Source organism: Salvia hispanica, chromosome 3, assembly GCF_029641045.1.
Source record: "Salvia hispanica isolate PSC_SH4W2 chromosome 3, Shi_PSC_v1, whole genome shotgun sequence".
Taxonomy (NCBI): Eukaryota; Viridiplantae; Streptophyta; class Magnoliopsida; order Lamiales; family Lamiaceae; genus Salvia; species Salvia hispanica.
The window spans coordinates 41,982,267-41,996,787 of NC_142694.1; the positions used below are offsets into that span (position 1 = coordinate 41,982,267).

At 38.9% G+C, this 14,521-nt stretch overlaps 1 protein-coding gene and 1 pseudogene across 3 annotated transcripts; one reads left to right on the forward strand and one right to left on the reverse strand.

Annotated features, from left to right (window-relative positions):
* Positions 1 to 1,194: 1,194 nt before the first annotated feature.
* LOC125215132 (uncharacterized) lies at positions 1,195 to 5,011 on the reverse strand. Of its 2 annotated transcripts, XM_089067355.1 has the most exons (14): positions 4,713 to 5,011; positions 4,531 to 4,640; positions 4,393 to 4,447; positions 3,889 to 3,974; positions 3,744 to 3,801; positions 3,565 to 3,654; positions 3,343 to 3,437; positions 3,205 to 3,258; positions 2,784 to 2,921; positions 2,577 to 2,634; positions 2,374 to 2,488; positions 2,183 to 2,252; positions 1,958 to 2,029; positions 1,195 to 1,573 (listed from the first exon to the last, which is right to left on the reverse strand). In XM_089067355.1, exons 1-14 carry the CDS (start codon positions 4,885 to 4,887, stop codon positions 1,457 to 1,459), a joined length of 1,293 nt encoding a protein of 430 aa, XP_088923481.1. In that variant the 5' UTR covers positions 4,888 to 5,011; the 3' UTR covers positions 1,195 to 1,456. The 2 variants fall into 2 exon arrangements, with proteins under 2 accessions (XP_088923481.1, XP_047972414.1); XM_048116457.2 differs by lacking the exon at positions 4,393 to 4,447 and having other exon boundaries at positions 3,889 to 3,999; positions 4,713 to 5,010.
* Positions 5,012 to 6,225: 1,214 nt separating this feature from the next.
* On the forward strand, positions 6,226 to 14,295 carry LOC125215133 (wall-associated receptor kinase-like 2; annotated as a pseudogene). Its single transcript, XR_016136191.1, has 3 exons — positions 6,226 to 6,354; positions 6,768 to 7,264; positions 12,496 to 14,295. The product of XR_016136191.1 is annotated as a wall-associated receptor kinase-like 2 (transcript).
* The last annotated feature ends 226 nt before the right edge of the window (positions 14,296 to 14,521 follow it).

Genomic DNA, 14,521 nt, shown 5'->3' on the forward strand with positions numbered 1-14,521 from the left:
TACTTTATTCTTCTTTTACTTAACTCACTTAACACATTTTTTCTTAATCTCCATGCCGGAAATAAATTAATGCCTCTAATAGTCGCGAATAGTTAATGTCTTTGCCACTTGCCAGCATCTAACGAAAAGGAGAGGAATATCGGATTTGTTGTTCCCTTGGGCCTAATAAGAATGATCTAATTGCCACCCTTGATAACGGCATCTAACGAAAATGTGGTGCTTAAAAGTTAGAAAAACCCTAAGAATAACCTACCCTTAGCCTAGGAATAACCTACCTAATTGCCCACCCTTATAAGTTATAAATGATAACGAAAAGACAAGATTACCCTTACACAGAGGTAAAACCCTCTAAACTACTCCCTCGGTCCACGATTAAGAGTCTCATTTCTAAATGACACGGGTTTTAAGAAATATTAAGAAAAGTGGGTGGAAGAAAGTTAGTGGAATAGGGGTCCCACTTGTATATATTAGTTTTAAATGATATGTGAGTGGAATGAGTTAGTGGAATGTGGGGTCTCTTTATCATTTATGGTAATTATGAACCGGGACTCTTATTCATGGACGGACCAAAATGGAAAAACAGGACTCTTATTCGTGGACGGAGGGAGTAATTAAGCTACAATTTTACCCCTTAAACGATGTAAGATGGACAAATTTCATTCAATGTCATTGCAAAGTAATCGTTGACGTTTTCGGCATTGTCGACGTTGTGTGCTAGAACAACATTATACCCATTTCTTGAAAACGACTCGAAATAAACCACAATGAACTACATTTTCAGATTTTTTGGATATATAATGCAATTTCAATTTTTCGGGTTCAGTTTTTTAGTTTGAATTTCGTTTTTGGACTTTTTGGATATATTTATGCAATTTTGATTTTTCAGTCTAGATCTGTTAGATAGTTCAGTTCGGTGAGAGTTTCATTTTCACAAAAAATTGGTTTTTTAATTCGATTTGGACAAAAACCGAACCGAAAACCCACCCTTAGTTAAAGGTCAAATCGACGATGTAGAAGACAGGCAATAGACAAGAATCTTCTACAAAATCTGATGATAAACATGTGAGAATTTGCTCTGAAAATCCAAAAATTAAAAAATTGGATGGCTCATGTACAAGTTCTTTTAAAATAATTGCAATTAATGTAGTGTCGTGAGAAATGAAGTGAAACTTCGATGATGTGAATGCATGTAAAAGCTTGAAGTCAAATAGTACATGCCAAAAACAAAAGATTTTTTACATACATGTCACCCCACACTTCAAGCAAAGATTACAGACCAATTCAAACAATTTTCGTAAAAAAAAGGATTAACAAAATCTCATTTAGAGCTTAGTTCCACTTTTGTATACAAACATACTTCTGTTTCACACACATCACCTATATCTCTTTATCGTACTCGTCGTTGCCATTCTTCACAGGAGTTATGTGCATCCAGATGCAAACCCTGGAACCTTTTTCACGTCTTGTTCTGGGCGTAGATTGATGTTTGAACAGAGTGCTGGGGAGGCAAGGCTTTTCCATTAACGAGTATTTGCTCCATAAAATCAACACGGACTGATCTGAACTGGTACGACTGGTGGTTAAAAAAAACGATAATGAATAATCAGTCGTAGATAGAAAAGAGGCAATCTGGCATTGTTTGTGCCTTCAGATATATGAATAGTGTCAGCATTCTATGCAACATTGCATTAGTACTCCCTCCGTCCCAAGGTATTAGACCAACTTTCCTTTATGGGATGTCCCAACATATTAGACTCATTTCCTTTTTTAGCAAAAAGCATCTATCTTATTTTATTCTCCACCTACTTTTTTTCTCTCCTCTCCCCTACTTTTTCCCTCTCTCATACTTTACTCTCTCCACTTTAACTATTTAAATATCAATTCCTTAAATCATGTGCCCAAAAGAAGTGAGTCTAATACTCCGGGACGGAGGGAGTACTAAAGAATTCCAGCATACCTTTCCCTTCCACGAAAAATCAATATATTGGTAAGAAGGTTCTAGAATAGTGACTTGATCTCCTTCTTTAATCTGAAAGAAGAACCAAGCAATATGTGACAAGGTGAAAACTGTTCTCACTGAGCACAATCTATCACAGTTTTTCTGAATTAAACAAAGCAATTTGGAACATCAAACTATACGAAGGGTCAATTCTGCTTAAAAAAGGACAGAATCGCAACATACCGCCTCGTTATGTACTCCATAGACAGACAGAACGTAGCATTTCTGACTTGGATCACATAGCAAATAGTAACTGTAATTTTTGTAGCAAGATGATGGAAAAGTCAGGTTACAAGGTCTTTCACAATGTAACTAATGTGGAAATGAAAGCATTTAAACACACGGTGTTCTGAGCAGAGAGGAAGCAAACTTACAATGGTGCCACATTTTCGTGCTTAATGAAGAATATGACTTTTCCTACGATGCCAACTGCTTTGTTCAGACCTTCTGACAGACAATCTACGGTCTCTTTTTTGTAAGATGGGTTCACTAGGAGAAAAGCAAAAAAAGAAAATAAATAAAATATTCCAACGTTCAAACCACGGACTACTTATACAAGGTAGTTCATATTGCTTACAATTTACACTAGCGAGAGATGATGCCAAGGATGCTAGTCGTTTGACCTTGGACTGCCCCTGCATATCAATGATATGTTAAGAAACTGAAACATGCAATCATAAAAAAGGATGACCTAATCCAAAGATCTGTTTTTCTCCAAAAAAAAAATACCAAATTTGACAATCTAAATTTTCACTTCAAAAAAAAATAATAGGGGCCAACTTACTCGAAGCGAACTATCTATTTTATCGAGAAGGCGAATAATCTTCTGAACTTCCTCCGTTGCATTTAGACCAGGATCCCTCAATGCAGCAGCTTCAAATCCACTCAGAGCTCTCTCGTAGTTCTCTAGATATTTGTTAACCTATCAGAATCGAAAGAAAATACTTAGTAGGCTGTTTCCACAGGAGTTAAGTGCATCAGGAGGTCTAAGCCTAATATATAAACAACAGAAAAGGCACAAAACTGAGAAGTGTTTTGAACCGGTAAATATAAACTTTCTTGAGAGTAGAGACTTAAGCAGAAAGAGAAAGCGAAAGCAATGGTGCTAAAAGTGGAGAAAAATATGCATAATAGAGAAGACTTTTCTGATGTATCTACTCATAAAACACTAAAAGAAGGGAATAAAGCAAGAGAAAGAGCCTTACAATGGCACAGTTGAAATATAGGTCAGGATTTGACTTCATTCTTTCATCTTTTTCCTGACAAATATAAAAAGGTAATCCTCAAAAGACTAGTACAGATTTTGCAAAATAGAAGCCTTTTTTATCTAACCCAACACTCACAGCATGTTGGTACGACTTCAAAGATTGGAGAAGCTTTCCATGGTCCCAAGCTCCGGTGGCAAAAAATGACGTGAGACAAGCATTCCCTAGATTATCTGTGTGAATGAAGAAAAAATATGGAGATCCAAAATAAAAAGAGAAGAGAAAACAAAGTGTCCGTGTTAAACGGACATGATATAGCACAACAATTGTGCTGCTTTTATGATCTCTGTTTACACTTACACCAAGAGTTCCCATCCTTGACATCAAGAGAGATGGCTTCTTTTGCATGCTTTATGCTGTCATCGACAATTTTGACCTGGTCTTCAGATCCTGTAAGCCATACATACATGCCTAACTATCAGCAATGCTATAGCGAAATCTTAATAAAAGTAACAAACAGAATCATCTCTCAATCTTACCTTGAGCCATTCGTCTTTCAAGCATCGATATTTGACAAAGAAGCCCTTTATGTGGACCCTGAAAGTTACCCATTTTAACAGAAATTTTAGAGAACTTTACAACTTAACTCTTCTCTGTCAAAATTACAGGATCAAACAGAATGACCTTGCTTAAGCCAAGTGTAAAACAATTCTTTGCTGAAACTAGATCACCTTTCTTCCATATGCAGTTACCTAAGCTCAACCAAGCATCTGCAAGTGAAGGATTCAGCTTCACCTATTGGAAAATTGTGACTAAAAAAATCAGCACAATCAAGAAACAAAATCCTCAAACAGTAAAAACACTTAAATGGTGCCAAATTCCAACATAGACTAGGGAAACCGAACAACCCGTCGAAGGAATATCCACATATTCAACCAAGTTAACATCCTTTTCTACTCATTGCCATTACTCTATAGGCTAACCCCTTCTTTACTAAGATACATACGAACTACTGAGATATCCCAACGCCATTGATAATCTCCATCACTTGAGAAACTTTTTCTTGATTATACCAAGGGTAAGATTCGAGAAATCGTAATAATGAGGATAAAAAAATACTTAATTATGTACATTATCAACCATGAAAACTAAACACCCAATGAATTATCTTAATCTAGCTTCTCTTACCAATTTCCAAAAAATCCAGCTGCATAAGAAGTTTTGAAACAACACCACCTAGAAACTAAATTACCCACCAAAAAATCAAATTTAAGATGCCCAAAACAGAAAATTAAGAGCAAACGTAATTCCTTAGATGCTACTTACAGCCTTGGAGAGATGATCCTCAGCTTCTTTCTTATACTCGGGAAAAACATCCAACACTTTCCCTCTCAAATACTCAAAAGTAGCTCTCTGCCCTGGCATCTTCCGTTTCTCTGCATCACAGAAATCAGTGAATCAAATTTCAGGTAAGATTTAAACTTGTTGCATTATGCCCAAAATAAAACCTTGGGGAATTCTATCGAGCACTTGGAGGGCAAGAGTTGACTCTGTAGAGAGCTTCGAAGCTTTTTCATCTGGATTTTCCGGAAAATAGGTGTCTCGAACGTTGTAGAGCAAATCAACAGCCCTTGACGCCTCCGCAAAAAGATCTTCTGCAGTTTCCTTTGCGTCACTGCTCATATTGAAACTTCAATCAACTAATTACTCGGATAATTTCAGAGACAGTGAATTGATTGTATCGTTGATGAAGTGTTCTCTTCTTCAATGAAGAAGAAATTAGGGAAAAACTGTCTGTGGTTTTTCATTTTACTGTTTTTATTTTATTTTTTAATTGAATTTAAAATTTATTGGGGGTGAACTACACAATTTTTGTAACACTCTTTTAGGAATACCATAAATTTCATTAAATCATTTTATTCACTTCCCTTTTTTTAATTTCTATTCTCTTTATCTATTATTTATTTATTTTTACTTTTATTTTTATCTTTATTTTTATATATTTAAAATATTAAACACCATTTTTGCTAACATCCATTTTAATTCAAAGGTACCACGAAAAATGTTATTCCGTCGTCAGTGATTAATAGCCCCGATTGAGTTTGATATATCATACTCCCTCCTTCCCAAGTAAGATGACCATTTTCTTGGGCGGCATGAGAATCTATGCAATTTTATTTTGAGTATAAAATGGAGAGAGAATAAAGTCGAGAATAAAAGTGTTTTATTTTTTAATGAGTCATCTTAGTTGGGACAAACAAAAAAAAAATGAATAATCTTCAATGGGACGGAGGGGGTATGTTTTAAAAGGGGTAGTACATACTCTGACACTCTCTCCGTCCCACCAAACCACTTTTCTTTGTAGTTTGTTTGTCCCTGGTAATGCATTACTAAAAATGAAAAACACAATTATGTCTATTTTATTCCCCTTTCACTTTATTCTTTGTATTTTAAGATATAAAATAAAACTACATAAAATCTCATACTATTATCCAAGAAATGGGTCATCTTCTTTGAAACGGAAGGAGGTATAAAAAAAATTGGCAGGAAAAAATTAATAGAATTTCGGTTTATTTTTATATATTTCCTATGTTTATAAAAGTAGAAACTCTTTTACCTTTTGGTTGTTTCCTATACTATAGAAACACTTTATTTTAGAAAAGTTTTTCTCAATATGAGGTATGACCCATTTTTCATTAACACATTTTTTTCTTCTATCTCTTGTATTTTATTAAATTTTATATTAAAATATGTGTTTTTCTAGAAATTACTATGTTTAAAAGTTTTAATTATATAATAAAAATATCAATGCAAAATGTGTCTATTTATCATTTATAATAAAAATTGCACGAAATTGTTAATAGCATATGAATTGAAATGACAAACGTAATTGAAGGGAACACGTAATTGTTGAGTCGTCAAATAGTGGTCTCCCCTCAACTTTTCAAATGTCATTGGCAAATAAAGTTGGAGGAATGAGACTATTGAGTTTATTAAAAGACTATTCAACTTTTTTGTGCTATTTTTGACATGTCTACTATTCATCTAATATTATAGAGCAGCTATAACTAAAACCTTTCATTACTACCATTACTATCTCTACTCTCTCTCTATTAAAATTGAAGCTATTTGGTGCCTTGGTAGAAGAAGGTATGTAAACAATTGATCCTTGGATATCACAACTTTGTGTGTTTCTGTTCATTGTTCTAACTTAGCAATTATGGTCCAAAACTATATATCTCATGCTTACTTTTGTCCCAACAAAAATGGCTCATCATTTACTTATATTAAGAAGGTTGTGTTTTGGTGTTTAAAGAAGTGTGATCCACTGGATTTAATCACCTTTTGTGTTTAAAGAAGATAATCTTAGTGGGATGGCCTAAAATAGAAAACATATTGAAGGCTTTTATTGTTTCTTGAAACTCCGTTTTTGGGTCCTTTCGTTGTTAATTTGATTTATGTAGTGAAGTTGACATGATTCATAAAAAAGTGATTATGTACCAATCACACTTCTTTTTATAATTGTATTAACACGATGATTTCATGTTCACCACTTTTTCCAGCAAGCAATGGAGCTAGCCTTTGTAATTCTGGTGTTTTCCACCCTGTGCTTTGCCATAGCCCCAACTCTTGCAAGTTCCATGTCAAGGCCGGGTTGTCCAGAAAAGTGTGGAAATATCACCATTCCATATCCTTTTGGAATTGGTTCCGAATGCAGTGCAAACTCCTCATTCACAGTTATTTGCAAAAATTCAACAGGAAACATGGTGCCATTCTTGAGCAACATAAACTTGGAAGTATGGATGGTTTCACTCTGTGGTGTGGTTATAGTGAGTCTGCCCGTGTCGCTTATGAACTGCTCTGGAGGGCAAAGAAGAGAATCTCTGCCTACATCACTCAAAGGAAGTCCGTTCACAGTCTCACCATCCAACAAGTTTGTTGTACTAGGCTGCAACACTGCTGTGTGGTTTCATGATAATGGAACGCTTGTTGGAGGATGCTTGGCTATGTGTGATGATGCTAATGCTACAAATGTGACCAGTTGCAATGGCGTAAATTGCTGCCTGTTAAAAGACTATTTGGTTTCTGGAATGATATTCATCATATTAGGTTAATCTTTGGAGAAGAATTACACGCCTCTTTATAGGCTAGGAGACCATCCGGCATATATGGTAAGCTCTAATCATGCTAACCTAATATTCTATACAAGGTATTAAAATAAAATACTAATTACAATATCAATCCTTGATTGCAGGAGATCAATTCTTGATTTGTGGGAATCTTCCTTCCAACACTCTCCCTCAAGTTAAGTAACGGGGTTGCCGATGCTTAACTTGTCCAATACTTGTCGAAAAGATTGAGAATTCACGGCCTTTGTCAAGATGTCTGCCAATTGATCTTCTGACTTGACATAGGGTAACTCCACGATTTTTGCCTCAAGTGTATCCTTTATGAAATGTCGATCGACCTCCACATGCTTGGTTCGATCATGTTGCACTGGGTTCTCCGAGATGCTGATAGCTGCTTTATTATCACACAAAAGTCGACACGGCCGAGGTGATTTGAGATCCAGCTCTGTCATGAGTCTCTTAAGCCACAATATTTCTGTCAGTCCACTCTTTATCCCTCGAAATTCTGCTTCAGCACTTGAAAGTGCTACCACTTTCTACTTCTTACTTCTCCACGTTACTAGATTGCCTCCTACAAAGGTAAAGTATCCTGCTGTGGACTTTCTGTCATTCGGGTTTCCTGCCCAATCTGCATCAGTGTACCCATGTATCTCCAAATGCCCATGTTTCTTGAATAAGACTCCATGTCCTACTGTTCCCTTCAAGTATCTCACTATTCTCAAGACTGCCTCCCAATGATCTTCTTGAGGTGCATGCATGAACTGACTTACTACTCCCACGACATAGGCAAGGTCTGGCCTAGTATGAGATAGATAAATCAGTTTTCCCACTAATCGTTGGTATCTTCCTCGATCGGCACGTTTAGCTCCTTCACGGATCTGCAATCCATGATTTTGAACCATCGGAGTGTCTGCTGGTTTGCAATCTATCATCCCAGTTTCTGCAAGTATGTCAAGTACGTACTTCCTTTGGTTAATAAAAATCCTCTGCTTTGATCTCAGTACCTCTATCCCCAAGAAGTACTTTAGTGACCCCAGATCTTTCATTTCAAATTCCTTGAACAGATTCTGTCTCAAACGGCTGATCTCCTCCTCGTCATCCCCAGTAATGATCATATCATCTACATAAATAATAAGACATGTTATCTTACCATTCCTTTTCTTGAGAAAGAGAGTGTGATCTGAATTGCTCTGACGATACTCATATTTCTTCATCACTTCAGTGAATCTCCCAAACCAAGCTCTGGGAGATTGTTTCAGACCATATAATGTCTTCTTCAGTTTACATACATCTCCATTCTGAAAGTCTCCAGTAAATCCCGGTGGAGGCTCCATATAAACGGGCTTAGTCAATTCTCCATGTAAGAAGGCATTGGTTACATCAAACTGATGTAATGGCCAGTCCCTATTAGCTGCAATTGAGAATAGTACCCTTACTGTATTGATCTTGGCGACAGGTGAAAAAGTTTCAGCATAGTCGACACCATAAGTTTGGGTATACCCTTTTGCTACCAATCTGGCCTTGTAACGATCAATCGATCCATCGGGTCTCCTTTTGATGGTGAACACCCATCTACATCCCACTGTTGTAGCTCCTTTGGGTAGTTTGCTGACTTCCCAAGTTTTATTCTTCAAGAGGGCATCCATCTCGACTAACATTGCATCTCTCCAGTGTTTGACTTTCCAAGCTTCCTCAGCAGTGTAAGGAATTTCCTCTTCCTCATAGAGGGCAGCCTCAAAAGCTTTTGCCATCTTGGTCAAGTTCCCCTTCACGAAATTGGCTACTCCATATTGACTTTTCTTTCCGATCTTCTCTGGGGAGTATCGTTTCGGTGGAACTCCTCGAGTGCTCCTAAAAGGAAGGAGATACCGACCCGTACTTTCATCTATTGCAGTAGTCTCTGTGACAACATGATCAGTAAGAATAATAACTTCTGCAGGGTCATCAGGAATTACCTCGGATACCGGTTGAGGAGGAATACTTAGGGGCGGTTGAGGCGACTCTGCTGTGGAAGTGACATGCTCGGCGGTAGTGCTAATTGGTTATGTTGAGTCCTCATTGGGGAAATTTGGCCGAGACATAAACCAACTTAGATAGTCCTCAGTTTGGCCTGATTCACTCTCCCCCTGACTACTAACGTGGGTATGGTAGTAGAATTCAGTTTCCAAAAAATTGCAGTTCATTGTGGTTGTTATTTTTCTGGTGATCGGGTCATAGCATCTATATCCCTTTTGGTTTAGCCCATACCCCACAAAGACACATTTGGTAGCACAAGGTGAAAACTTAGATCGTTCATGTTTCGGGATATGAACATACACAGTACATCCAAAGACCTTGGGTTGAAGGTTGAGATGGTTAGGGATTTTGGTGAATTTGGATAAGGTATCGAGAGGGGTTTTTTTGTTTAGGATTTTTGTAGGTAGTCTGTTTATAAGATAGATGGAGGTGGCAATAGCTTCTTGCCAGAATGAGCTTGGAACTTTGGATTCAATTATCAAGGCTCGGGTCATTTCAAGGATGGTCCTATTTTTTCTTTCGGCCACCCCGTTTTGTTCAGGTGTATATGGGCAAGTGGTCTGATGAAGAAGGCCTTTTTCTGTAAAAAAGTCTATCATTTTTTGGTTCACAAATTCTCTTCCATTATCAGATCGTAAGGTTTTTATGGTGGTTTGGTATTGGGTTTGGACTAGAGTGAAGAAAAGGATAAACTTATCAAATACCTCTGATTTATGTTTCAAAAAATATACCCATGTCATTCGAGAGCAATCATCTACAAATATCACAAAATATCTAAAGCCGTTCCCACCCACAACAGGTGCAGGACCCCACACATCAGCATGAACAAGGGAAAAAATAGAATCCATACGAGTATTTGTAGATTTAAACGATTGTCTGTGGCTTTTGGCCAAAACACAAGTCTCACAAGAAAAATCATTCGGGATAGAAAGTTTAGGAAACAATAAATTGAAATAACCAGGGGAAGGGTGTCCTAGTCGTTGGTGCCAGAGCCAAATTTCCCGTTTTGTGGATCCGTGAGCCAACATCACACTGCCTTGTTGAGCTATCTCATCCACGTAGTAGAGTCCTTGGTTCTCAGTGCCACGCCCAAGTATCCTCCTCGTCCGAATATCCTGCAGAATACAAAAGTCGGGATGCATCAGCAGAGTACAATTCAATTCTTTCGTCACATGACTTATAGACATCAATCTCTGAGATAACGTTGGAACATAAAGACAATTAGACAATCTCAATGTTGGGGATATTTCAATAGTTCCAGCCCCGGCGACAGTAATAAGTTCCCCACTTGCAGTCTGAATATAGGTCTTAGTAATATCACTAAAACTAACAAAATCATCTTTATTGGGTGTCATGGTATCTGTAGCTCCACAGTCAAAAATCCATCCTTTCTTGTCATTTTCATAACCCTTTACAGTATATGCAGCGGAAATATTTAAAGGCTCGAAACGATTTTTAAGGATCATGGGACTATTCTGCTCAATTTTGGAAGTATCAGGGGGGTTTTCATAATAATCAACAAAATGGGATATATCATTTGAATTATGTGAAATTAAAGGGCTCATATGCAAGGGGTGGGGTTTCTGGCGTAATAAAAGGTTTCCTGGGGGGTCAGATTGCAAATAATCCAAAGTAAATTTAGGATTAGGAACGTGAGTTCCCAACCCTTTACCTCCACTCATTTGAGCGCCGCCTCCCCTCAGATCTGTCCTCTCCGCGAAGTGTCCCGCTCCGACGACTCCGCCGCCGCTCCCGCCTCCGCCGGAAACTTCCGGCGCTGCACTCCCCTGCCTTCCCCGTCCATTCGCCATCTCCCGATTTCCCCCTCCAGTGGCCGGTTGTCGGGAATTTGCAGCCTCATTTCCGGTGGGGATTCCGACCACCATCTTGGCTTTGGCTGTTTGTCGTTCCTCCCACCACTCCGGGTATCCAAGAAGCTGAAAACACGTCTCTCGTGTGTGCTTCTGCATCCCACAGTGGGAACACCACAATTTTGACTTGTCCGCCGGCTTGTTTCCCGGGCGGTGTGTGGCTGTTGATCGTGGGGTTCCGCTTCGCTGAGGCTGCCGCTGCCCTAGCACTGCGAAACCATGCCCAATTCCTCCCGATGAAGAGTCAGCACTGCCGTGACCGTCGACGGCCGGGCTCAAGGGTGTTGGTGGCATGATCTTCCTCCTTGCTGCCTCCTTCTTGACCAAGCTGTAGGCGGTCTCCACTGAGGGAATCGGAACCTCCTTGAGGATGTCCCGTTTGATGCTCTCGTACTCTCCATTAAGTCCCGACAGGAACTTGAGCAGCCTTTTGGTATTGGAATGGGTCCGATATTGGCTGACCCCTTTATCACAGCAGTCAATTGGCTGTTTTTGGCACCGATCGACATTAATCCATAGTCCGTGAATTTGCCGATAGTAAGTCTCCAGATCCATGTCTCCTTGTTTAATCGCCCCTACTTTTTCCTCCAGTTCATACAAGAGGTAGAGATCTGCCTCGCTTTCGTACGTGATGGCAAGGCTGTCCCATATGGCTTTCGATGATTGATGGTGGGCAAAGTCGGCGATAATGTCCGTTTCGATGTTGTCCACGATCCAGGAGAAGACAATCAGATTGTCTTCTCCCATTCTTCGTACTTCTCGCTCCCCGGCAGTGGTGGTTCTGGTTTCCCGGTGATGTGGGAGTAGCCTCCCCTACTCCCGATTGCGACCTTCATCAGTCGTGACCACATCGGGTAATTCCTTCCGTTGAGTTTGAATGCAACTGTTACATTCTTACTCGATCTTATCTTGCTATATGATGATTCTGTGCTTGGTTTTTCGTCATCCATTTTGGGTCGGTTTTCTCACTTGATTTTGGTTCTTTTGGTTTTGGTAGGGCGATGATGATGTTTCTGAGCCTAATTTTTTGCCTGCTCTAAAGCCATGTTAAAAGACTATTTGGTTTCTGGAATGATATTCATCATATTAGGTTAATCTTTGGAGAAGAATTACACGCCTCTTTATAGGCTAGGAGACCATCCGACATATATGGTAAGCTCTAATCATGCTAACCTAATATTCTATACAAGGTATTAAAATAAAATACTAATTACAATATCAATCCTTGATTGCAGTAGATCAATTCTTGATTTGTGGGAATCTTCCTTCCAACACTGCCAAACACCAATTCCAAGACGAGGCCAAGAGTTTGAGTTTACTTACCAAAGTATTCAACCCAGCAATGGCAGTTTCTGTGGGTATGTTTATCTTGTTGACACTGATTGGTGGGAAAATGAGAATCCATTTGATCGCGAGTTAAGATTTGCGCCATTGGTACTTGAGTGGGAATTTGGTAATCAAGATGGTTATTGCTCATCTCCGTATTCTGATTATGGACGATGTTCTCGTGATCCTTATGAATACGAAACATACTTGGGTTATTCTGGATACAGTTTATATCAATCTTCAACAAAATACTGCACATGTGGAGGATATGAAGGAAATCCTTATATACGTGATGGATGTCCTCGTCGTGATCCTTATGGTTCTCCTTTTTACCATACTAGTAAAAGATCTCTGTCCATCATAAAAATAATATTCATTGTTATTGGCAGTGTTGTTGGTGGGTTGATTTTTCTCACTGCAGCTTGGAAGTTTGGCAGAGCTATTACAGTGACAGTTATGGCTATCAAGGCTAGCCGAAAACACATGTTTTTTAAGAGAAATGGAGGCATTTTGTTGGAGCAACAGTTGGTTGCTCTTGAGAATGACATTGAGAAAACCAGATTGTTTACTTCCATCGAGTTGGCAAAGGCTACTGATGACTACAATGAGAATCGAGTACTTGGCCGTGGTGGTGAAGGGGATGTTTATAAAGGGATGTTGGAAGATGGAAGAATAGTGGCAGTGAAAAAATCGGAGAGGATGAACCAAGGTGATGTGGTAGACTTCATTAACGAGGTTGTGATTGTATCACAGATAAACCATAGAAATGTGGTCAAGTTGTTGGGATGTTGCCTGGAAGTGAAGTTCCTCGTCTTGTCTACGAGTTCATCCCCAATGGCACCCTTTTCTCTCACATCCATCATCCACATGAAGATTTCCCTTTATTCTGGGAAATGAGGGTGAGAATTGCCAAGCAAGTGGCTGGAGCTCTCGCCTACTTGCACTCTGCAGCATCTGTTCCTATCTATCACCGTGATATCAAGTCAACCAACATACTCTTGGATGAGAAATATCAAGCCAAAATATCAGATTTCGGGACATCAAGATCAATTTCTCTCGATCAAACTCATGTGACCACACGAGTGGTAGGCACGTTTGGGTACTTGGATCCTGAGTACTTCCAGTCAAGCCAGTTCACAGAAAAGAGCGATGTTTACAATTTTGGTGTGGTGTTGGTTGAGCTTCTAACTGGAGAGAAGGCAATATCGGCTGTTAGAGTTGAAGAAGGACGGGGTCTGGCCATGCATTTCCTGCATTCCATGGAGCAAGACCAGTTATTCGACATTGTTGATGCAAGAGTGCTCAAAGAGGGTAAAAGGGAGGAAATCGAGGCGATGGCTGAAATCGCTAAAAGATGTCTGCATTTGAATGGGAAAGGCAGGCCAACGATGAAGGATGTTTCGCACCACTTGGAAGGAATCAAAGTAGAGATTCCTGAAAACCAGATACAAAGCAGTGGCTGTGATCCTACTGAAGATGTGGACTCTGATGGCCTCTCTTCCATCGCAGAAGCCGTTGAATCTTCGTCGTCTGATGAGTCTTGAAGACTATTCCCATGACAAGTTAAGGTGGTAATCCATTTTGAGCAAGTAACCAATGATTTTCTTTATCTTGCATGTGTGTGTGTTTTACTTTTCTCTGTTTGTTTAATACACAGTTTAACTTATGTGTAACAAATTACGTGTAGTGTTTATCAATAAAAACATTTACCTTATTTCTAAGAAAGTGATTTCCTAAGTTTTTGTTGATTATATATATGCACACAGTATCAATGAGCGACGAAATGACCAAAGTAAAACAAACAAGTAACGTGTATTGGGATAAAAGTCCATGACCCCTAATCAAGGTGTGGGGATTTAACTTTTCTTGTTTCTTGAAACTCTGTTTTTGGTCATTTGCTTGTTAGTGAACTTGAAATGATTCAAAACACAATCAATCACTCTTATTCCTATAACTGTATTAACACTGTGATTG

Bases quoted from the DNA above. Each gene is read 5' to 3' on its own strand.
- LOC125215132 (XM_089067355.1), bottom strand. From the start codon at position 4,887: ATGAGCAGTGACGCAAAGGAAACTGCAGAAGATCTTTTTGCGGAGGCG. The intron at 3,975-4,392 runs GTAAGAGAAGCT...CTTCACTTGCAG, and splicing joins GCTGGATTTTTTGGAAATTG to ATGCTTGGTTGAGCTTAGGT. The intron at 2,922-3,204 runs GTAAGGCTCTTT...CGATTCTGATAG, and splicing joins TATATTTCAACTGTGCCATT to GTTAACAAATATCTAGAGAA.